The sequence below is a fragment of the Poromitra crassiceps genome (assembly GCF_964638095.1).
Source record: "Poromitra crassiceps genome assembly, chromosome: 2".
NCBI lineage: Eukaryota > Metazoa > Chordata > Actinopteri > Beryciformes > Melamphaidae > Poromitra > Poromitra crassiceps.
Genome location: NC_139624.1, coordinates 22065374 through 22089797, shown reverse-complemented (window position 1 = coordinate 22089797; position 24424 = coordinate 22065374). Strand labels below are relative to the sequence as shown.

General features: G+C 44.7%; 3 protein-coding genes across 3 annotated transcripts in view; 2 read left to right on the top strand and 1 right to left on the bottom strand.

Moving 5' to 3' along the window:
* Positions 1 to 383: 383 nt before the first annotated feature.
* Positions 384 to 6902, top strand: LOC310798925 (E3 ubiquitin-protein ligase TRIM47-like; the record flags this gene model as incomplete). The annotated part of the gene is made up of 3 exons (XM_083661482.1): positions 384 to 1272; positions 1339 to 1530; positions 6847 to 6902. 3 exons carry the CDS (start codon positions 384 to 386, stop codon positions 6900 to 6902), a joined length of 1137 nt encoding a protein of 378 aa, XP_083517608.1.
* A 1212-nt stretch (positions 6903 to 8114) lies between these two features.
* On the top strand, positions 8115 to 14139 carry LOC310795109 (E3 ubiquitin-protein ligase TRIM21-like). The gene is made up of 2 exons (XM_083657139.1): positions 8115 to 8195; positions 11354 to 14139. The coding sequence occupies exon 2, from the start codon at positions 11361 to 11363 to the stop codon at positions 13125 to 13127; it is 1767 nt and encodes a 588-aa protein (XP_083513265.1). The 5' UTR covers positions 8115 to 8195; positions 11354 to 11360; the 3' UTR covers positions 13128 to 14139.
* Positions 14140 to 15225: 1086 nt separating this feature from the next.
* gas2l3 (growth arrest-specific 2 like 3) overlaps positions 15226 to 24424 on the bottom strand; it is a 46360-nt gene continuing 37161 nt past the window's right edge. The window contains exons 5-10 of the mRNA XM_083632282.1: positions 24178 to 24319; positions 23634 to 23697; positions 22633 to 22774; positions 20468 to 20572; positions 17914 to 18300; positions 15226 to 17333 (exon numbers count right to left, since the gene is read on the bottom strand). Of these exons, the coding sequence (XP_083488408.1) occupies positions 16323 to 17333; positions 17914 to 18300; positions 20468 to 20572; positions 22633 to 22774; positions 23634 to 23697; positions 24178 to 24319 (1851 nt within the window). The 3' untranslated portion in view covers positions 15226 to 16322. The remainder of the gene's footprint in view (positions 17334 to 17913; positions 18301 to 20467; positions 20573 to 22632; positions 22775 to 23633; positions 23698 to 24177; positions 24320 to 24424) is intronic.

The following is a 24424-nucleotide window of genomic DNA, read 5'->3' as shown; positions in this document are numbered from 1 at the left end:
CTGTGCATTACAATTGACGGCAACTGTGCAATTCTTCTCTATTCAAGGGTTTTGAAAATAGTTGACCATTTATTTAGTACAGTAATGAATGCAGAAAACATGAATAGGCTACATAATTTGTAACTTGCTCCTGAAACCTGGTACCTCGTACCTCTTAGCCTTCACAAGTGCATCAATATTAGGTGTCAATAATAATGGACTTCTCAGTACAATTTTCACACTTTGCAAAGTCATCCTGTGGGCCGGATTGGACCCTTTGGCGGGCCGGTTCTGGGTCCCAGGCCATATGTTTGACACCCCTGGTCTAAGCTATTATTATTCGAAAATTCTGTATAACAACTTTTTTTATTTCACATTTTCACTTTAGGTCTCAGTGTCTAGATATGTCCGCTGTCAGCAGTCTCCTATGTGAAGAGCAGTTTCTGTGCTCCATCTGTGTGGATGTGTTCACTGATCCTGTCACCATACCATGTGGACACAACTTCTGCAAAAACTGCATCACGCAGCACTGGGCTATTAATGACCCGTGCCAGTGTCCCATGTGTAATAAGCGTTTCAACAGAAGACCTAAGCTGCAGATCAATAGTTGCATATCTGAGATGGCTGCTCAGTTCAGAACGTCAGCTCAGATGAAAGCCAGCAGCTGCCCAGACCAACAATGTGCCAAACCAGGAGAAATTCCCTGTGACGTCTGCACTGGGCCCAAACTGAAGGCCCTGAAGTCCTGCCTGGTGTGTCTGGCCTCCTACTGTGAGACTCACCTCGGGCCTCATCAGAGAATGATGGGCCTGAAAAGACACAAGATGATCGATCCTGTGGAGAACCTGGAGGGCAGGATGTGTAAGAAGCATGATAGACCACTGGAGCTGTTCTGCAAGACGGACCAGATGTGCTTATGCCAGTTCTGCACTGAGTCAGACCACAAGTCACATCAATTTGTCCCTCTGAAGGAAGGATATGAAGGAAAGAAGGCTGACCTGGGGAAGACAGAGGCTAGAATTCAGCAGAAGATCCAGGTGAGACGACTGAAAATTCAGGAGATCAAACAGTCAGTAGAGCTCAGCAAGGAAGATGCAGAGAGAGCGATAGCAGACAGTGTGCGGGTCTTCACTGCTCTGATGCAGTGTGTGGAGAGAGGCCAGGTTGAGCTCATTGAGACGATTGAAGAGAAGTGGAAAACAACAGAGAAACAGGCTGAAGACTTCATCAAAGAGCTGGAACAGGAAATCTCTGAGTTGATGAGGAGAACTGCTGAGATGGAGCAGCTCTCACGCAATGGAGACCACCTCCACTTCCTCCAAAGCTTCCCATCCCTGAACACTCCTCCACACACCACAGACTGGACAGAGGTCAGTCCCTCATCATATGAGGGAACTGTGAGGAGAGCTGTGGCTCAGCTGGAGGAGACTATCAGGGAAGAGATGGAGGAGCTGCTTGCTGATGTTGAGCTGAAGAGGGTCCAGGAGTATGAAGTGGTTGTGACTCTGGATCCCGATACAGCCCACTGCAACCTCGTCCTGTCTGATGAAGGTCAACAAGTACATTTTGGGGATGTAAGGAAGAATCTCCCAGACAACCCAGAGAGATTTTCTGTTCATGCCTGTGTCTTAGGAACGCAGAGCTTCTCTTCAGGGAGGTTTTACTACGAGGTTCAGGTTAAAGGGAAGACTGACTGGGATTTAGGAATGGCCAGAGGGTCGATCAACAGGAAGGGACTAATCACAGTGAGTCCCAAAAATGGCTACTGGGCCATATGTTTGATGAATGGGAATCAGTATGGGGCTTTTGCTGAACCTCCTGTCCTCCTCTCTCTGAAGACAAAGCCTCAGAAGGTGGGGGTGTTTGTGGCTTATGAGGAGGGTCTAGTCTCCTTTTATGACGTAGATGCTGCAGCTCTTATCTACTCCTTTACTGGCTGCACCTTCACTGAGAAACTCGATCCATACTTTACTGGCTACACAATCAATGAGAAACTCTACCCAATCTTCTGTCCCAGTTTCAATTATGATGGTAAAATCTCAGCCCCTCTGATCATCTCTCCTGTCAATCACAGTGATTACCATAATATTTAGCACTCCTTATGCTTTATCCAGTCTGTATAACGGTATTCACGTTCATGCACTGAATTTGTACACACGTCGGCCCATCGGGACGAGCCGTTCAACGTATAAAAGCCAGCATAGCTGCAGACAAACCTCACTTCGGTCACAATCAGCGATCAAGGTTGCGGCAGGGCAGCGGCTAAAGGGCTCTGCATGTGATCATAGATGCGTATATAGGGCCGGGGCACCTGGGCACATCACGCGAGGGTCAGACGGCATCTTGCTGGTAGTCCAAGATATCCATCCAAGGTAGTACTGCAAAGGGAGATGAAGCCGTCCTATAGGCGGTGTTGATGTTCGTCTCGTGCACTGACATGAACAAAATGAGGTTTGTCGGTAGCTATACTGGCTTTTATACACTCTGCTTTCGAACGGCATGCAAATTCAGTGTGCAAATTCCCTTACATTGGATTGGATAAAACCATAAGGAGTGCTAAAGGTCGGAGCCTGTGAGAAATAGAACACATTTACTGATATTCAAGGGAAGTAAATGTTTTCCTATTCTATCGTGTAACTCAGGGTGGGAATTACACAGAGGCCATCAGGCCATGGCCTGTGTTGCCCCTCCCTCTGGCCGTGATGCCCTGAGATCCCTAAGGCCACCTTGGCAGTGCCCTGCTACCAGCCTGCTACTGTCAGTTGCTTTAAAAGCCTCAGTGGTCTCAGTTTAATGTAGCCTGCCTGCCCCATGCAAAGGATGTGTAATTGGTTTATTTTAACACACATTTCTGAAAAAATCGCTCTTCACGATGTCAATGGAGCAATTACCTTTATGTCCTGGCATGTGGCCTTGTGCCCTAAAAGTTTTTTTTGATGCCGAAGGCCAGATGGCCTTGCCCCTAAAATGATGAAATTCCCACCCTGGTGTAACTGTTAAAGCCCCCTTCCAGTCCATGTTTCTGTTTCGGTTGGTGTTCTTTTTCAAATGTTCTCAACCTTCTATGAGCGCTGCCTGCTGTATAATCACACGGCAGCGGGCTTCTAACATAACAGCTAGCCAGCTTGTTACCATCAGTGTTGGGCAAGTTACTTTCAAAATGTAATATACTACATATTACTAGTTACATTCATTTGAAAGTAATAAGTTACTTTACAATATTACTTTCTGTGTAGAGTAACTCGTTAGTTATTACACTACTTTTGCATTACTTTTACCAAAACAACAGCAGCAGCAGAATGACAGCGGAACGATCCAGAAAAATAATTTCAACCACCTTGAAATCAGTCAGTGTAAACAATCCAAAATTCTAAATGATATTCTTTTCCTTTGTTATTGTCATCTATAGTGGTTATTTGCATAAAACACAGTTTGATTAGGAAATGGATTGTATCTTTTTTAAATGTGTGCTTTGATTTAATCAAATGTAACTCAATTTGTAACTTGAGTTACTTGACAAAGTAACTGGTATAATATTACTGAAATCTTGTAAGTAATAAGTTATATTACTGAGTTACTGTTAAAAGTAATATATTACATGTAATATGTTACTTTTGTAATGAGTTACCGCCAACACTGGTTACCATGCCAGCTCATCCTCAGTTTATCGAATTGTCATAGATACAGTATGACTATATATGCAGCCTTAATTTTGAAGTCGTGAACTCATGTTTACGAGACCGGAAGTCGTGTACACGACATGCTTGGCATTCAAGCGGTCACGTCGTGAGCATGTGCAGTTGACTAGAAGCCTCCGAAGCTAACAATTTGGCTAACTATGGTAATGCAGGAAATGCAAAGGCATAATGGCGGATAATGGAGGATTTTTTTTAAATCTTGTATTAATTTCTTTTAATGCAAGTTAATGGAACTGCACTCGCCTTACACACTGCTGCTGCATCGTATTTCTGTTATTAACAATTTGTTTTTAATTACATATGGGGACCACAATGGAAATAAGCCCTAGGGCTTTATTGTGTTTTTATCCTCTGTGATTTCCTGTGATGTTTGTTCTTAACTTATGTTTGATATTTGGTGCTTGTTCTCTTCTTTGTTCTTTTTATCTTATCACCAAATAAATTTCAATTTCAATGTTCAATTGGACTTATGTCATATTCACGGTAGACACGACCCCAAGTGAAGGGCTAAGCCCAGCACAGGCAAGGACACTTGTGACTATTTTGGCTGAACAAAAAAGATAGAAAACAGTTTTGACGGTATTGAAAAAAATCTAAATACCCTGGTATACCGTAATACAGGGTTCGCCAAATAGCGGCCCGCTGGAATTGCAAAAAAAAAAAAAAAAAAAAAAAAATAGAGTGCAAATGAATGCAACATGCAAGATACGCGCTGCTCTCCGTATTGACCTGGCTATGAGCCTCTCCCCCCCTAAACAAACACTGGTGCAGTGCAGAGCAGTGAGCAGCGTGTCTCTTCTGTTATAATATTTCAGTCTGGAATATGGGATATTTTTCAATAATCTTGATGACTAAAAGGCTAAAAGTAATCTCATGTGTAAGAAATGACTGTTCTACATTGAGGAAGTTTGAAATAAAAATTTAAATAATTAACTTGTTGGCTTTGGATTTATTTAGCTTCAACAGTGCATTTTTGTTCTTGTGTGACCCTCAACACAGGCTTTGAGAATCCCAGGCCACTTACTGATACTTATGCTTAAATTAACCCACTCATATTATGGTTTATTTCAAGGAAAACATTTTGGCTAGTGGAAATTCTAATTGGCTGGTAACTTTAAAATCTAGAAGCCATATTGGCAGGTGGTCAAAAAAGTTAATTTCAAGCCCTGCAGGGACAGCATGGTGGCGACATAGGAGTGAGTGAGAAAAGGATCAAATATTGGTGGTTAAGACTGAATAATGACATCATAACTTTAAAATGGGTTATTCCTCTAAATGTGGCTTTAAATGCCCCCAATTTTTCACCGCCGGCCGTTCGGCCCCCAGCCTTCAGCAAAATGTGGCCCTTTGTGAAAAGTAATTGGGGACCCCTGCCGTAATACCTTGCCTACTACCAAGTCATACTACTACCAAGCCTACTGGAGGGGGGGGGGGGGGGGGGCTTTAAGTTACTATTTTTTTAAGAATTGTAAAAAATAAAATAAAAATCACATTCTACTTCAAAATAAATAGTCTATAGTAAATGGTAAAAAGAAGAAGAAAAAAAGTGTGTTAAATTTAAATCCAGTAAAAATGGTTAATGGTCTTTTCTCATTTATATTATTTTGTCATGTATCCTATTGCAATTTACTGCTTCAAAAGATTCATTTTCTCACATGTATCATTGAAGTTTAGACTAATCTGATCTAATAACTACACAGTAATGTCATATCAGTAATCAGCATTTGCTAAAATTACTTAAAGGGACACGCCAACATTTTTAGGAGTTGGCCTATATTTTCCATATTCCTGATAGTATTCATAGTAGAAGATAATTTAAATAGTAGAAGATCATTTAAATGCCCTTCTCCGTGCGTGCCGTGCATGCCCTTCTCTGTGCGGGCCGTGCATTAGAAAGTAGGCCTAGTTATGCACCCTCCTGCTAGTTAGCTTAGCACAAATGACTGTCTGCTCTGGAAGCCCTCAAGGACCACAGGAACCCTTTCAAGGACCTCTGGAAGCCCTCAAGGACCACTGGTGTGTATGTTTGTTGTGACGTGTTGAGTGTGTGTGTGTGTGTGTGTGTGTGTGTGTGTCGCAGCCCAGCCTTGTGTGTAGGTGTGCGTGTGTTCTCTGTAGTAGGTATCGGTGTACGACCACAGAACGTTACTTCTTTAGGGCCATTGTGGATTTCCCCCATGCTGACCACGCATCTATGATGAGACTATATTTGTATCGGTCAGGTATTGGTTGGCCTCAGCCGGGTATCAGCCCAATGTCATGGCAGGGCCGGTATCGCTCGGCAGTTATGTATCTTTCTATAACCGAAAATGGTGTGTGTTAACCAGTCAGTTACAATGTTGACTCAAGTGGCAAAAATGAAGTATCATATCACATTTGTAAAATAATCTGATCCACAATATCATTACTGAATCCCTGAGTGCTAGTTGGTCTGAGTCGTATTTATCTAATTGTAAAAATCTAAACATCTAAACATCATTAGGCTACTTGTTGCAGGTCTATCAACACTCCTGTGATTAAATAGTTTGTTATGGTTAACTCTATCAAAAGCCTTAGAGGCATCTATAAAGCACAAAAACATTGAGTTTTGGCTTTTATATTTGGTTATTATTTATTTTAAAGCAAATATACACATATGCTGGCTAGGGCAATCGGTCTGTCATTTTCTTTGCTGTTAATTTTACCAGCTTTATCTTTGATGACCGGCACAAGTAAAACAGCTATGATGGAGTCTGGTCAAATGCCATGTTTAAAAAACCCGGAAAGACATAGAGCAAGAAGGGGGATGACCTTACGACTGGCATGTTTTAAATGTTCAGCAGTAATATGATCTGTACACAAGCCTTATTGTTTTCTAGGTTGAAGATGGCACGGTGGACTTCCTCAGAGCTGACAGCTAAGTTCTCATTGGCGTCAACATCTTCAGTCACAAATGTGTCACTTCGAATACAGTTAATCTATAATAATGCTCTCGCCAGAGTTCAGCAATTTTATCTGACCCACATACTCTTTACTTTACTTTATTTGGCAGACGCCTTTATCCAAAGCGACGTACAACAAGTTATTTACAATAAAAAAAACCAACCAACATACTCCATTAATATTAGATGGTAAGGGGGCTTTACGGGTGTTTAAAACTCTCACCTCTGACTCACACTGTGTCTCACAGTAAGAGTGCTCATTGTCTACTCTAGAAACATTCTGCATTGGAATAACTTACCCTGAACTTAGTTACCCTGAGGGCAAGAGAACAGGCTGTATGTTCATGCACTAATACGGATGAACTGATGCTGGTATTGGACAACAGGCTACTAACAGGTTCAAACAAATAATCACTATCAGATAATTGTATAACAAGGCTGGATAGAATAGATTAGAAAACAGCCCTACACTGCTTTGGACAATCTACTTACTTAGCACTCTTCAGTTTTCTCCTCGGTGAGGCTGCCATCATGTGACACCAAATAAAATGGCAGTTTCACATTAATAAAATCATTCAGATGCACCCAATAGAAATATGAATCAAAACATATAAATACAACAACAACAACAACAACAACAACAACAACAACAACAACAACAACAACAACATTATTAATAGTAATAATAGTAATAGTAATAATAATAATAATAATAAAGGTAATAAGAAGAAGAAGAAGAAGAAGAAGAAGAAGAAGAAGAAGAAGAAGAAGAAGAAGAAGAAGAAGAAGAAGAGAATATCAGAGGCAAATGTTTGTAAATGAAACTAGGGAAGGACTCTAAAGGAATGTGAGAACTTTTTTGTGTGTGCCTTGGTTAGAGAATGAGGAAGAGCCTCTTCCTCATTCTCTATAACCAAGGCACAAAAAAAGAAAACAAGATAGGCTACATATTCACCTTGTGCAGCCCCGCCCACTTGACCTGTTCAAAACGCTGTTTTACGTGCTCAAACTAGTCTGACTCACCTGGACCTGGTCAAACCTAGTTTAACTCACATTATGTGTCAGTCTATGTTTATGAGTCACACATGACGTGTAAATACAATCGGAACCTCCGATTGTATTTACACTTCCTGTTAGTGTTAGTCTCTCAAGCCAGACGGTCTCTTCTGAATAAGGGGAACAGCAGGTGAAATATTAGGGGAGCGTTCGGAAATCCAATTTGACGCTCTGCACGAAAATGAGAATGGCTGTTCAAAGAGGCAGAGCTCTTTCTGTAGGAATTAACAAACGGGTCATTTAGTTTGAGCGCTCTGAAAAACCGAACGCTGTATTCCAACAGCGCTCTCCATTTACGCAGGGTCCAGTTTGTGCCACAGTGCCTAGGTGAGTGACGCGCGGCTGCTCCAGATGACAGTGACATATCTTCTGTCAAAAGTGGGTTATGTTGCTTTAATAATCACGATCACACAACTGAATCTCTGACAAGCGGCAACAACAGGCGGAGCGACGCTGGAGAGAGAAAGTGAAAGTAAACTACACCATTGCTGCCCCGTCGAGAAAAGTCAAGTCTCTTTTTCGTCAAAGAAAATAACTAGAGGTGAGTACATGAGGTACAATGTAGCCTACTGTCTTTAAATAGAGAGCGATAACACAGACTTGAGATATCCAGATAGGATGATGTACCCCGGCAAGATTTCAATGAGCGCATGCCTGGGTGTCTGTAGCCTCAACGCGAGACTCAACCGTCATTCTTCCTGAGTCTCGCGTTGAAAATCATTTCCTGCTTTTTGGTCAAATAAGAGGAAAAATAAGTCTAAAAAGAGAGTCCACTCACTCCACTGGCGTCAAAGTGTAGAAGAGGAGAGCTAATGAGTGTCCAGTCAGTCATGTAAAAAGGCTTTCTCAGCATGGCTAAACCAGCGAGAAGATTAAAAAGTCAACCTGTTTGGTTTGGAGCAACATGGTCTGCATCAGGCCGCCAGCTGAACACAGGTCAGGTGAGGTGGCACTAGATTCCCAACCTGTGGGCCGCGGCCCTGTGGTGGTCCGAGTTGGAAAAGGTTGGGAACTGGCTGCTGCCTTCGAGATCCAGAGGAACAGAGAGCCAAAGTGAAACGTCACTTCCTGCTTTCTCCCTGTACCACTACCAGCGCTGCGAAAAATATGAATGGCGGTGGACGGAGAATACGGTTACTTGTACCGTAAATTCCGGACTATAAGCCGCGGCTTTTTTCCCGGTTTTTGGCCTTTTTTGGCCCCTGCGGCTGATATAACGGTGCGGCTTATCTATGGATTTTTTCAAAAAAAATAAAAAATAATAAAAAATCTCTCTTTTTTAGCACTCTTTCTAACTATAAATCCACTTCTGTTTTAATTTCCTCTCTTGCCCTCTTTTAACAACATAACATAACATAACATAACATAACACAACACAGGTGGTGTTGTGTTATGTTGTTTTGTTGAAATGTTAATAAATGGGAGCTTCCTCAAACAGCCATCTCTTTCCCGACAATCCCCTCTGTGCATGAACCCTTACATATGGTAATTAAACATTAAAACAAAACAAAACAAAAAAAAAAATACAATTAAAACACCCGCGGCTTATAGTCCGGTGCGGCTTATATATGTAAAAAACAGTCAACTTTGCAGGTGCGGCTTATACTCCGGTGCGGCTTATAGTGCGGAATTTACGGTACTTGTTTGTTACTTGGTGCCAACGCTAATTTTGTCAATTTATAAAACATAACTTTGCATGTCAAGAAAGTCACAGTTTGTCGTCAAACTGATACGTAGGGGTTAGTTTCGTATAAAAACGACATCTCGTGGAAGCTCGTGGCATGTTGCCGGTCTTCAGCTTTGCCGGTAGAGAAAGTGACGTCACTTAGGCGACAGTGCATGTAGTCTTTCTGCGACTTTCTTGATATGCAAAGTTAAGTTTTAAATTGACAAAATTAGCATTGGCACCCCGTGGCACAATTCAAACAGGATCAAAAAAGTAACCTTATTCTTCGTCCACCGCCATTCATATTTTTCGCAGCGGTGGTAGTGGTACAGTAGTCTCTTAGAACAGACGAGTTGGCTTCCGCAATTTTCAAATGCTTCCGCCATACCGTCTGTACTTCGTAGGGGAGAATCATGCACCAACCGGAATGGGAAGTAGAAAGGCGGGTCTTCCGCTCATTAGTCCAATCAGAATCCAATATGCCGCATTTTTCGTGGACCCACGTGTCGTGATTGGTCGGATTCTGTCGAACTTCTTTCCTGTCTGAAGGTTTTTTTTCCCAACTTCCTTGTGCATGTTCTGGGGGTGTAACGTACAGACTGTATATAGCTGCATTCGCGGGATGTAGATGCGACAGTCTGTTTTAAGAGACTAGTGGTACAGGGACAAAGCAGGAAGTGACGTTTCACTTTGGCTCTCTATAGGCTGATCATCTATAGGGAGGAACACTGAACATGATGTTCCTAAAATAATAATACTAATAAAATAATAATTATTATAATGTGTGTGTGTGTGTGTGTGTGTGTGTGTGTGTATATATGTGTGTATATATATATACTGTATATATATGAAGTAATAGTGATATTAGTGAAGTGATATATATGAAGTGATTAGTCAGTAAAGTCTGACTAATCAGTCAGTTTAAACTTTACGTGAATAGAATGCAATGAATGGAATGGACTTCCCTAGTAACCAACCAACAGCAACCATTAGCCAATCAGCCTTGGAGGAACTGGCTGCAGCATTTGCAGAGGCCTCCGCGGAGTAATATTTTTTGACAGGAGTGTGGAGGTTGGTGCAGACCGACCCCCTGGGGAGCTCCACACTTGCCACACAGACTCCCCCCGCACCACAGACCCCCCGCACCACCAACACTGGACACAGACTGCCCCCGCACCACAGACCCCCCCCTGCACCACCAACACTGGACACAGACTGCCCCCGCACCACAGACCCCCCTGCACCACCAACACTGGACACAGACTGCCCCCGCACCACAGACCCCCCACACCACCAACACTGGACACAGACTGCCCCCGCACCACAGACCCCCCGCACCACAGACCCCCCCGCACCACAGACCCCCCCGCACCACAGACCCCCCCGCACCACAGACCCCCCCGCACCACAGACCCCCCCGCACCACAGACCCCCCCGCACCACAGACCCCCCCGCACCACAGACCCCCCCACACCACCAACACTGGACACACTGCAGTAACCATACATTTGCCTTTTGTGGTACCCGAACAGGGACTTGATCTGTTACTGCAACCAAACAATGTCACATTCACTAGAAAGAACAAAGGAAGTCCAAGGCAACTCTTCAAGAATATTTTTAAAAAGCCTTTAATAAAATATGGCTTCCAATGTCACATTCACATTGGATAAATTAGCGGGGCTTCTGGCTGGTAAATAGATTAGCTACAGTATGTTAGAAATGCTAGACAGTTGCGTCAGCAAGCAAGCTAACGTAATCTAACATTAGCAAATTAAAACCACAATATATTTGTTGCAGTCATTTTGTCCATCACTTTTGGCTCCAACCAGCCATTTATTCCGGTAACAACACAGAGGTATCAGGTCTTCAAACAAGCTAATACAACAAGCTAAAAGGTCCTTCCATGAACCCATAAAAAAGCTCAATACAGTGCAGGTTAATTGCTTCCCGATTCTTACACATAGGGCCTTCAAGGTATCAATATTTAATAATTCAGTGTATAACAATGTTGTTATTTCACACTTTCACTTTAGGTCTGATATGTCTGCTGGCAGCAGTCTCCCATCTGAAGAGCAGCTCCTGTGCTCCAGCAGTCTCCCATCTGAAGAGCAGTTTCTCTGTTCCATCTGTCAGAATGTGTTCACTGTTCCGGTCTCCATACCATGTGGACACAACTTCTGCAGAAACTGTATCACTCAGCACTGGGATAGTAATGACAAGTGCCAGTGTCCCATGTGTAATAAGCTTTTCAACAGAAGACCTAAGCCGCGAGTCAATACTTGCATATCTGAGATGGTCGCTCACTACAGAAAGTGTGCCAAACCAGGAGAGGTTCCCTGTGACGTCTGCACTGGGACCAAACTGAAGGCCCTGAAGTCCTGCCTGGTGTGTCTGGCCTCCTACTGTGAGACTCACCTGGAGCCTCATCAGAAAATCAAAACCATGAAAAGACACAAGATGATCGATCCTGTGCACAACCTGGCAGGCAGGATGTGCAAGAAGCATGACAGACGGCTGGAGCTGTTCTGCAAGACGGACCAGATGTGTGTGTGTCAGCTCTGCACTGAGTCAGACCACAAGTCACATCAATTTGTCCCTCTGAAGGAAGAATGTGAAGGAAAGAAGGCTGAGCTGGGGAAGACGGAGGCTGAAATTCAGCAGAAGATCCGGGAGAGACGACTGAAGGTTCAGGAGATCAAACACACGGTGGAGCTCAGCAAGGAAGATGCAGACAGAGAGATAGCAGACAGTGTGCAGGTCTTCACTGCTCTGGTGCGGTATGTGAAGAGAGGCCAGGTTGAGCTCATTGAGACGATCAAAGAGAAGCATAAAACAACAGAGAAACAGGCTGAAGGCTTAATCAAAGAGCTGGAACAGGAAATCTCTGAGCTGATGAAGAGAACCGCTGAGATGGAGCAGCTCTCACGCAATGGAGATGACTTCCACCTCCTGCAGAGCTTCCCATCCCTGAACACTCCTCCACACACCAAGGACTGGACAGAGGTCCGTGTCCATCGCTCATCGTATTTGGGGACTGTGAGGAGAGCTGTGGCTCAGCTGAAGGATACTCTCAGGAAAGAGATGGAGAAGTTGAGTGCTGAGGCTGAGCTGAAGAGGGTCCAGCGGTATGAAGTGGTTCTGACTCTCGATCCTGATACAGCAAATGGCTATCTCATCGTGTCTGATGATGGGAAACAAGTCATTCATGGTGATGAATGGAGGCCTCTCCCAGACAACCCAGAGAGATTTTCTGTCTATGCCTGTGCCTTAGGGAAGCAGAGCCTCTCTTCAGGAAGGTTTTACTACGAGGTTCAGGTTAAAGGGAAGACTCGGTGGGGTTTAGGAGTGGCCAGAGGGTCGATCAACAGGAAGGGAGACATCAGTCCGAGTCCCAAGAATGGCTACTGGACTGTATGGTTGATGAATGAATACGAGTATGGTGCTTTTGCTGAATTTCCTGTTCTCCTCACGCTGAAACCGAAGCCTCAGAAGGTGGGGGTGTTTGTGGATTATGAGGAGGGTCTGGTCTCCTTTTATGACGTAGAGGCTGAAGCTCTTCTCTACTCCTTTACTGGCTGCACCTTCATTGAGAATGTCTACCCAATCTTCTGTCCCTGTCTTAATGATAGTGGTAGCAACTCCGCCCCTCTGATCATCTCTCCTGTCAATCACACAGATTATACCGCACATGGGCAAAATGGGCCGGCCCCGGCCCCGGCCCTGGGGCCGGCCCCGGCCCCTGGACCATCTCAATCTGGCCCCCAACATCCTCAAAGGAAAACAAAACAACCCACAAAAAGTCAATGAAAGATAGCATTACGTCAACAAATCTCATCCGCTAAAGCCATTGGATTTGTATCACTATGATATCAGGAGATTAACAGGAGAAATGACCAATCACAGCGGGAGAGAGGGTTAAAAATAGAGAGACCCCCACAAAAATCAGGAGTGTTGGTGGTTATCAGCTTTGACCGGACAATACTCACAAAAGTGCGATTGGAAATAAGAGGAAAACTTGAGCGAGCTAGGGGGGATACGTTTCATCCAGGAAATTCTCTTTTAGGAGAATAAAAATCAAATACAATGCGCTCAACTCATGAATATTGTAGTAACTGGGTGCTGGATTCATGCACAAATGACATCACTGGTCCACAACTTAACTCCAATCAACTGTCAATAATTGTCAAACTAAATGAACCTGTGCAAATTGCAAAACGGTTTAGTTTTCTGATATACTACTGATTTTGTAATCATACAAAGCTGGTTGAAAATCGTCAGACTCTTCCTTTAAGCAGTAAATGATCAGTAAAGGACAGCACTCCAAGTTGAATATTTATTGCCACATGACGGACGTTTCGCCCTTCCTCAACATGTGTCATGATAATTTCACACAGGTGCTACTCAGGTGGGTCTATAGATCTCCACAACAGGCATAACAAGTATCAACCAGCAGGGGGAGTCAGTAATGTCAATGCATATAATTCTTTGCATTTAAGGGAATACAAATACATGTTTACTTTTTATTTGACTGTGAATAATTGTATCCAAATTGCACAGTGATTTTATTGTTTATTTGGTTTTGTAACATTTTTTCTTAATATTTTTATTTTATTTTTCTATGCTCTTTTCTTTTCATCTATTTTATATAAAACACTTTGACTGCCTTTGCATATGAAATGTGCTATACAAATAAACGTGCCTTGCCTAATCTATTTGAATATAATACCTCGGAAATCAGAACCATTTTCTAAGATTAAACATGTCTAGGTGATAAATTAAAATGTTATTGTCAGATCATTGTACATATTCTGAGCTTTGTATGTTGAATGAGAATAAGAAGTAATTCTGTAATTTTGTTTCTCACATTTAAAGATTATTTTTTAATTAATAAAAACAAATGGAACACACTTGGATGGTTACATGATATTTACCAGAATGTTTAAAATTGTTAACATTTGGCTGATATTAAAGCTTGAAAAATGTTATTCTAAAGAGAAGAAATACCATCAGCTGTTCTCAGCCATTGTTGCTATGAGCTGTGGACCTTCAATATGGCCACCTGAGGGCAGCATCCACCAGCTGAAAGCCCTCCATAGAATTTGATGTCAGTATTATCAAAACATTTGGGTCAATAATCTTCATCAATCCACATGAGAACAAAAGGTGACTAATATTTCTGATGAGAAACCATGGTAAGATTAATCAAAATGCATTAGGATATGCAGACATGCAATTAAAACATAGCCCTTTATTTTATTTCTCTACTCTCGCTTGAATCACATATCAGTTTATGAAAACCAAAAAACTTGTATTTTCAATATGGACTCATGTCTATTAGATCATTTTGATTTTATACTTTACTTTTTAAGGTTGGAGAAAGATTTAGCTACATTTCAGTTGCCTTTTTAACCATCTTAAAACATGGCAAAATGAGGCAAAACAAACATTGAAATAGTTCACTGGGAACTAAAAAGCTTGTGTCCTCTATTGCAGTTGGGCCAGGTCTGTAATTTTGTCACTTTTCTACTGTAACTCATACAAAACGTGTACTAAGTCAAAACATTTCTGCATCCAATTTAACAACTGTTGCTTTCTTGGCCAGTCAGTCAGGATGCTGCTAGGACGTTTCTGGGAAAAACTATGACCATGAATTCTCACTTTGATCCTAAATCAGATGGAAACTTAATTGATTATAACTCATTAACCAACCTGAGAAGCCTTATGAAGCCTCACTAAGTCCAAGTGGATTAAAAGGGGAGAGGGGGCAAGTCCTCATCATAGTCAAAAGCCTCTTAGTGACCCCAGGCAACAGTAAAACACTATTTCAATAAGACACCATATTCAAGAGATTTTTTTTTTAATGTTTGTCCATTTATTAATCAAATTGACAAAAGGTAGTTGGACGAAGAAACAATCAACAGAATCACCTTTCAAATGACAAAAACAGATGTTTCTGTAAAGTGCTGAACAAGAAATAGCCTCACTGCTAGAATATATACACATACATACACGCACCACATAGGAAACTAGAATTTTAATATACAACAAAAAAACACATGTAAAAACAAGTCTATGACATAGAATTGGCTCTAAAAAAAGGCGGAGGACAGGCTGCAGATGCTGGATCAGTAGTAGTTCATCTGCGACTCCGAACCGGAGTCACACCGAGTGCTTGTGTACACTGTGCAAGTCTAATCAGTAAAAACCGTTTAAAAACCCAATACATTCTACTGCCGCTCACTGACGAAGGCACACGAGGGGCTTCCAAACAAACCGCCCTCCGGGGGGGTGGGGGGGGTCGAAAAACTGTAACGTTTGTTCCAGTTGTCTGACTTTGGTGACAGAAACCTGCTTTTTAATTTTTTTTTGTGTGAACATCAAGGACAGGGAAGCCGTGAGGTGCTTCGTTCCAGGATCTCAAACATCATGATCATCTTCCACGACACACTGTGACAAAGAACGTTCGAAGTTCATCCATCTTATTGTCACATTAAAACAAAATTAAAACACATAACATGGCTATCTCCTGACCCGCTGCAGGGCTAAAAACAGCCGGTGTGAAGTTAGTGTTGGAACAGGATTTGTGGTAAGAAACCCGGTTCTTTTTTCCTCGAGAAGTTCAGTCCGACAGCTTCAGACCAGACCACCGGCTGCAGCGAGTTAATGCCACTCATGAAAAAACGTAAAAACTAAACGAGCTGAACGGTTTAAAACTCCAGAATGTCAACATTGTGCAAGCTTATAGTGTTAACTGACCTGTCCGAGAAGTTAATCCATATAGAGAGAAAATATACAAAACCCCACAACTGACTGACCCCTTTTGGATTAGACATAAAAAAGACTTAAATAACATACAACAAAAATTAAAAACGGTCAAAAATGAGACGTGGTCCATGAGGATTAGTGAGAAGGTGTATTTAAGCTCCGAAAAGTGCTGCGGGTTTCCGTTCCGCAGTGATGTCATGTCCTCCCGCAGTGATGTCATGTCCTCCCGCAGTGATGTCACGTCCTCTGCCGCCTCCTGCTGGTCATCTCAAAGTAGGGCTGGTTGCTCTTGGTCTTGCAGCACGGCGTCTTGTCCTGGTCCTTGGCGGCTCTGGCGTTGGGGCTGGTGCTCTGCGGGACGAGGGCGTGTGGTGCTTCTGGCTTCAGAGTCGCCTTGCTGTGATTGGAGGGGTCAGTGGTGAGTGCCTGCCTTCGCCCCGCCCTCTGAGTCGTGGCTGGTGCTACTGCTTTCTGATTGGTTTTGCCGGGGGCAGCGGCACCCCGTGGGACCGGCCCTGGGGCGGGGGTGCTGCATGGAGCGGCGGTGGCCGGCCTGGCTGGGACCGGTGCCTTGGCTTTGGCTGCGGACTCTTTGGCCATCACTGGCGAGGCGGCGGGTTTGGGAAGCGCCGGGGACTTGACCCGTGAGCCGGGTGTTGGCGTCCGGACCTGCGGAGTCATCACTGGTCTTGGTGTGGGTGTGGGCGTCGCCCGGGCGGCGGCACGCACCCGCCTGGCCGCTTCCAGACGGAGCCGCGAGGCCGGGGAACCAGGACGCCGCTGTGCCAGCCGAGAGCGCTGGCCGGGGCCCAACGGTGGACGGGTGTCTCTCAGTGTGGAAACCCGCGCTGGAGCGGTGGCGGGGCGAGGCACGGGGGCAGGGCATGGCGTGGAGGCGGGGCTTGGCGTGGAGGAGGTAGCGGCGGGGGCGGGGCATGGCGTGGAGGGTTTGGGGCATTTGCGGGACGGTTCGGGGCAGACGGGGCTCCGAGGCAGACGGGCGGCGGCGGCGCGTCGCGACGGCCTCAGCTTCAGTTTGGGAGCAGGAGGCGTAGCCTCCCGTCCCCCCTGAGCGCCTGGGCCGAGCTGGCCCCGCCCCCCCTGAGCGCCTGGGCCGAGCTGGCCCCGCCCCCCCTGAGGCAACTGCCTGGAGCAGCCAGCGAGAGGCGTGGCCGGTAGCGAGGAGCAGCCTTTTGAGGCAACGGGTAAGGGCAGCTGGGTAGGCTTCCTGGGAGAGGAGGGCGTCACCTGCAGGTAGGGGTGGACAATAAATCAATGTCAATATATATGGCGATAAAATATGCTGTGTTGATGCAGAATGGAATTTAACAGCCAAAAAGAATAATGAGCCATCTTGAGATCAAAAAGCAGGAGCCAGGAGTCAAGGAAGTCATCTTAAATGAATATATTTACATATATCTCTGCAGAGAGATGCACTCCTGTACACTCACCAAAGGATAACATGCTGTCATATCGACTGATATGAAGAAGTACATCATGTACATGTCTGTACATCTTAGTTTCTGGTGTTTTTGCTTCATGTGGCGCCCGGTTGTTTGTGATTTGTTGTTGTCCGCTGAATTATCAGCATTTCTGTTGATTTTCTTTGGCATTTTTATGGTGCCCCATGTTTGACTATGTATTTTGTTTTATGGTGCCCTATCGGGGACTACAGATGGAAATTAGCTTGAAGCTATAATCTGGTGCAAGGCATCTCTTTGTTCTTTACTCAGAATGATTCATGTACATGCACACTGTCCCTGCCAAATAAACCCAATAAAATGAAATGAAAATGATATACAGTATATTTTGTCCAGCCCTACAGTACCTGCAGGATCCTCTTGGCGGCCGCGGCGGCGTCCTTCCTGCGCAGCGTGGGCGTGCAGGCGGGCGAGGCGGCGTGCGACCGACACGGCTGAGGCCCGCCCCCTGCCATGAGGGCGGGCTTACAGGCCGAGACGGAGGAAGAGGAAGAGCAGGAGGAGGAGGAAGCGGACATGAGGTTGTTGACGGCGGCCAGCGGGTCCATGTCGGGCGGCGGCGGGGGGGCGGCATGGCGCCCGCCCAGGCCGGGCGGGCCTTTCTGGAAGGCCAGGATCTTCTGCTCCAGTGTGGTGAACTGCAGCACGCCGCGCGGGTCGTACTTCATCAGGAAGCCACGCAGCGTGTCCCAACCCCCGCCCACACGCACCATCACATGTTTACCATGAAGCATCTGCAGAGTGAGACACAGAGAGAGAGAGAGAGAGAGAGAGAGAGAGAGAGAGAGAGAGAGAGAGAGAGAGAGAGAGAGAGAGAGAGAGAGAGAGAGAGAGAGAGAGAGAGAGAGAGAGAGAGAGAGAGAGAGAGAGGGGGCGGGGGGTCAGAATAATGGGGCATTTCACACAGCACATTCTTAGCCTAGGGTTATCTTAAAGACCCTGGAAACCTAAATCCACAAAAACCTTCTAACTATGTAATTTAGGGTCTTATGTGAGTAATTATAAGCCTCAAAAAGTTTGAGACATTAGTTTAAATCCAAATCCTCAATATCGCCATTTCAATATAATTTTTTTTTCGTGAGGCAGCTTTGAATTGGGCGGTGCTGAACTGCTTCAAAAACCCCGCCTGTTGACGTCACTAGGCGGAGCCAATCAGTGACGTAGCTTGCAGTTGTCCATTCAACAAAACCTTGAGCTGAGCTGCCAGGCAGCATTTGAGGAAAAGACTCGGGGAGACGCATTGCATTTCTTTAAATGAGTGTTTCAAAAGTCTGTACATTAAATACATATCGTCGCTGTCGCGGCAGGACCTCGAAACTCCACAACAGCAACTTTTCAGGAAGTAAAAGAAAACCTGTTTGCTCTTTAAATACTGAACCAAACGTCGTCAAAGTTGGCACATGTCTTAATTATAGTTAGTTTCCCGCTGAATGTGTCATTACATTATTAATATCTTACCTGGATGAGCTCAAATGATGTTTATGTTTATGTTATGTATTCCCAAATATTGCGTAGTTTCCAATACCGAGCCCTTATTCCAGTAGCGTAGCCAGACTCGGCTCATTGGGTGTGCCACAGAAAGCCAGGGTGTGCCAGGGGGCGGACCATTTGGTGGCGGCCGCGAGGCCGCCGCCAAAAAAAATTTGGGTCTTTTCAAACCAGATTTAGAGGAATATTTGTGTGTTGTTTGCTCCTTTTCGCACTCATTATTAGCAGGTAGAAGCAGTCAATTAAATTGTATTTTTTGGCAACATGTAAAACCACTTTGTTTAGTATCTCAAAAAAGTCTCACCTACTTTTTCCAATGAGTGTTCTAGTCGGGAAAGAACGCAAATTTGGTTGGCATGTTCGTGTGGACCCGTATATTATTAGAAATCTGAGACGCATGCAGATGCATGACTGAAAAGTCTCCTGGCTAACGTTAAATGCGAAGGGACACGCCGCCAACATCTTCACTGTGCGTGGCGTGCATTAGAAAGTGCGTTTCACAGTGATACATGGGGGCTGCTAGTACTGTTAACGCTAGTTAGATAGTACAGTAGTGTGGCAGTCTCTAATATGCTACCGCCGTTCATTCCCCCAAAAGCACACACAACAGCGCTAGAAACAATCACATACATGTTGTGACTTGTGTACTCACCATGCGATCATCAAATAATAATCCAAAGTACGCGAAACTGTCATTTTCAAAGTAAATCCATAGCGAGAGGAACCAGCAAGAGTGGTTCCAAGAGGGTTACCTCTCTGCAACGAAAATCACTTCCTTGTTTGCCTGAGACGCATGGGTACACATGCGTCTCAGGCAAACAAGGAAGTGATTTTCGTTGCAGATGGGAACGCTCTTTGCTACTTATTTTCTCTATGGATTTACTTGCAGGCGGACAGTTGGACACAGTGCATGACAGCGTTGACATGTGTTTTGCAGACAAAACAAAACACTTTTTTTACCCCATTTTTTTGGGTACCCGTGGCTACGCGCATGCCTTATTCACATGCCACAGCATGTCATTTCTGTCTTTTCCGGATGTGTAATTACGGGTTCCAACTGTAGACACAACAGAGATGGCGCTGTTTCCCCGCTGGGAAGCAGAAGAACAACAGCCATTCTGAATGGAAAAGGCAGAAAGTACATACTCTGGCATGTGTATAAGGGCTCGGTATTGGAAACTACGCAATATTTGGGAATACTCAGGGTCCCAAACTTTGGATAACAAACCTTGTGCAGGAGGTAGTATAGGTACAGTTTTATTGTGATGAATAACGTGTATGTAGCTTGCGGCCATTTTAGCCGAGCCTGCAGTTGACTCAGGGGTTGCCACGCTGAGACTCAGAATGAAGGCGTGACCCAATACACAGGACCACTTCCAAGTGTGTGTGTGTCTGTGTGTGTGTGTGTCTCACCCGGATGAAGAGTGTCTTGTCCCCCAGTCTGTATCGTCCCTCTGACAGATATTCAATGGAGACTCTGTTGGCGCAGTTACAGGGAGGGTCGTCCATGCCATGCTCCTGGAGGGGACGGGATAGGGGGGCGGAGGGTAGAGAACTGTCAGGTGACATAACCAACCCTCTGGCAGCCATATTGGAGGTCCTCAGTGTGGTTGTTATAGATTCAGACTTTATGAACTAACTAATCTCAACGGCGGAGGGTCTCAATCACAAGTCAGCATTTCCGGGTTTTGCCGTGGGAATTCCTACGGTAGAATCTGATTGGCTGGGCTGTGACTGAAGTCTGGCTCTCTGTGTGCATCGGTGCATCATTCAAAATATACCGCCCCCACGAGTTGTGTCACGCCGTCCGTGGTTGGTCAATTCATACGTCTGTCACGCATTTAGTTTAGGTATTAGGGGGCGGTCTTTAACTACTTTTCAAGAGTGCACCAGACAGACGTAGATACTGTATCCACCTACGGCTGGCTACTACTGCAAGATGTCCTCCAGTGTTCCTCCATGTTGGAGCATCAGCTGGTTGGCAGCATGTTTGTGACTCAGCTGTAAAGCCTCTATATGGTTCACATTTGTTATTGAGACACTCTCACTTCAGTAAGTACACAGTATAGCACACGGAGCGCTACAAAGCTGTTGGAGGTGAATGAGGTCAGCGCAGATTTCTTTATTTATTTATTGGAGCGACGCAATAGCGCCAGGCAGTCCCACACCACCATGAGCATCACACAGCCAGGCTATTGTAATAACTGACTTCCCCCCTACGGATATTTATGCTGCAATAGGTTTTCTTTAACATTTTACAGTTACAAGATTCCTTCTTCTAACGTCACATGGCTGGAAAGAGCTAAACTGGATTTATTTTCTACACACTTCCTTGTTTGGAAAGAAGACTGATCTGCTGATTATGTGCGAGGAATAATGCAATTCCACCCAAATGAATCACATGGTCAGCAATGTTTTTGTTGTTAATAAAATTTCTCAAACTTGCTGATGGACGATGTTGGGTCTGTATTAGCTCTGTTATTGATGGCATTTGTTACATTTGAACAGGATAAGACAAACATATCAGACAAACATTAAAACAAATGCAATATACATTAACTTTATATGGAATTTAGTGTTCCATAGCGCCTTCTAGTTTCATGAATAAATACATCTTTAGTCCAGGCGGCTCCAATGGAATCAAATCCCCAATATGTAATGCCTTGCTCTCCCACTGAGCTCCACAGGGGGCTTGAACCCCTAACTTTGGCGGTACAGGGGGCTTGAAGCCCTAACTTTGGCGGTACAGAGGGCTTGAACCCCTAACTTTGGCGGTACAGGGGGCTTGAAGCCCTAACTTTGCCGGTACCACAGTGACAATCTGTGAAGTGTTGGAGGAAGCGCTGTGCGCTTATGGTCGAGTGACGCTACACATCTGCAGCCCGAGGGCCGCATGTGAGACGGAGAGTCACGCGGGCGGCCATGCTCCGTCATGTAGCCCGGGGCGGCGAGGCGGTAAGAGCCGCTGCCTGCCGCCATCTTGGCTCGGCTTCAACTGGGTCGCACATGTGCCTCCTGTGTGATGAACATGCTAATGAGATCTGCTGCAGCCAATCCATATATATATATATACATACAATTATATAATCTCCACGCGTACAGAACATGTCCTGCCTCGAGCTGAAAAGCAGCAGACTGTAGCTTTAATTTTTTTTTAAAGAGCCTCCCTGTTTGATGCATTCAGCCACTTTGAAAAGGTTGGCGTTACAATATTTGCGCACATCCAAAAACCTGTTGATATCCAAGTCTTATATAATGGTTAAAAGTAGGTGTGTTTCTTCTTCTGACCAGAAATGTGGGCTTTTTCTTGGCTAGTTGACTTGTGATTGAGACGCATACTGAATACGCTGGATAACATGTCTAAAGAATGCCGCTAAAACCAGAGTAATATCGGCACATATTGGAGGCATTACGCAGTCTACATAGTTTTAAATCAGAAAATAAAAATTCGGAATGAGGCCTAATTCAGAATCTTCAAATGGAATATGCCGTTTACATGACATCGTATCAAATTTGGAATATTGTCATATTGGGAATATTAGTGTGCAAGTAAACGTAGTCAGTTTGTAGAGACTCACCCCGGGCTGGTAGAGGCCTCCGTGCTGGCAGCAGACGCTGAAGGTCTTGACGGCGGGCGCCGGCTCCTCTGCTAACAGCAGCGTTTCCTCCAGCTCGATCTCCTCCTCCAGCTTCACCAGAACAGGAGGCTCCACACCGAACCTGAGCGGGAGGTGGGGCGCACCGCCGCACGTCAGACGGGCACAAAGACCCCAGTCTCAACAGTCTCAAGCGCCCTATCTTACGTCCGGCGCAAGGGCGAGGACAAGGGTTGTCATTGCTAGTTTCGAGCACTCAAAATTACCACTGGGTCAGTACATCAAAGGGACCTGTTTCAGCGACCCAGGGGTAATTAATAGCAACAAATTTGAGATGTTGAGTGCTAGAAACTAGCAATGACAACCTTTGTCCTTGCACCGGGCGTAAGATAGGGTGCTCAGTGCCATTAAACTGCTTCCATGCTTCCATACGGTGACACTCTCCCGAGTGCCCTTCTAGTTACCTATACTACCTTATCATTAGGGATGGGACCGATCCGATCCAATATCGGTATCGGGTGCTGATACTGACATAATTCACGAATTGGATCGGATTTATTTTGTTTTTGTTTTTTTTGCAATTCCAGCGCGGGCCGGGGGCGCTGGCCGTAATTTGCCCACGTATAATAATTATAATATATATAATAATTGCCTTGTATATTTTCTTAATTTTGTCTTCTTTTTGCAAGGTATATTAAAATAAAAATCTTTAATTGGACAAATCTTTGCCTATACTGTATATTCAAGAAAAATATCGGTATCGGAATAATATCGGTATCGGCAGATATCCAAATTCAGGTATCGGAATCGGATCGGAAGTGGAAAAAATGTGGATCGGTGCATCCCTAATTATCATTTCCTTATTTTACCATTAATTTTCACCCTATTGTTGCATTTCCATTGGATTTTCACTGTGTTGTTATATAAGCACCTTTCTATTGTAATTGTTGCATTGAACTCAAGTGTGATTTGACTTGACTTACTTGGAGAAGATGCGGCCGATCTCCAGCAGGCAGAGGCAGACCTGCCGAGGCTCCTTGTGCAGCACTGAGGCACAAAACACAAAATCACATCATCACATCAGGCAACTTTGAACAGCAAAACCAGCAACTTTTCTCTGATTGGATAAAAATTGGCGCCGACCTCAAACTATCCAATCAGAGAAAAGTTGACATTTTCTGGGTCAGATCGCGATGCTTATAAAGGACGATATATATTTTTTCATCCCGAATCCAACGCCCCCATCCATGAGTCTCTACGAGTTACGGTTGCGGAGATACGTCTGCCCTGCCTGCAGGACTACAGGAGAGAGATAGAGGACAGCGGGGGGTTGAGGGTTTCAAGTTACTGACCAAACACTATTTCAGTGATTGCTGTCAGAATATAGTCACTTAACACTTATTTTAACAAAAAAACATAGCTGAATGTACCTTTAAAATAAGACCTGTGTGAATAGGGCTTCAGCATTGTGATCTAATAAAAATGCTGATGAAAATAGACTAGATCCGTACAAGTCTCTGCTCTTACCGAGTCCCTCTGACTCAAACAGGTAGGTCTCCTCCACGCCGATGTGGCGACACCAGTGCAGGAAGTTGGCGGTGTTGTCGCGGGCGAAGAAGGACCCGGGTGAGGCGTCTCTCTTACACGCCACCTTCCTCATTGGAAACAGCTGGCAGCAACAAAACATAATGACGATTTGAAATACGGACTTTGTCAATCATCATCATGGACCACCAAGCTCTGGTGGTCTGACACTAACCCTACCCCCCAAAGT

Coding starts and splice junctions, on each gene's coding strand:
- LOC310795109 (XM_083657139.1), top strand. CDS start 11,361: ATGTCTGCTGGCAGCAGTCTCCCATCTGAAGAGCAGCTCCTGTGCTCC.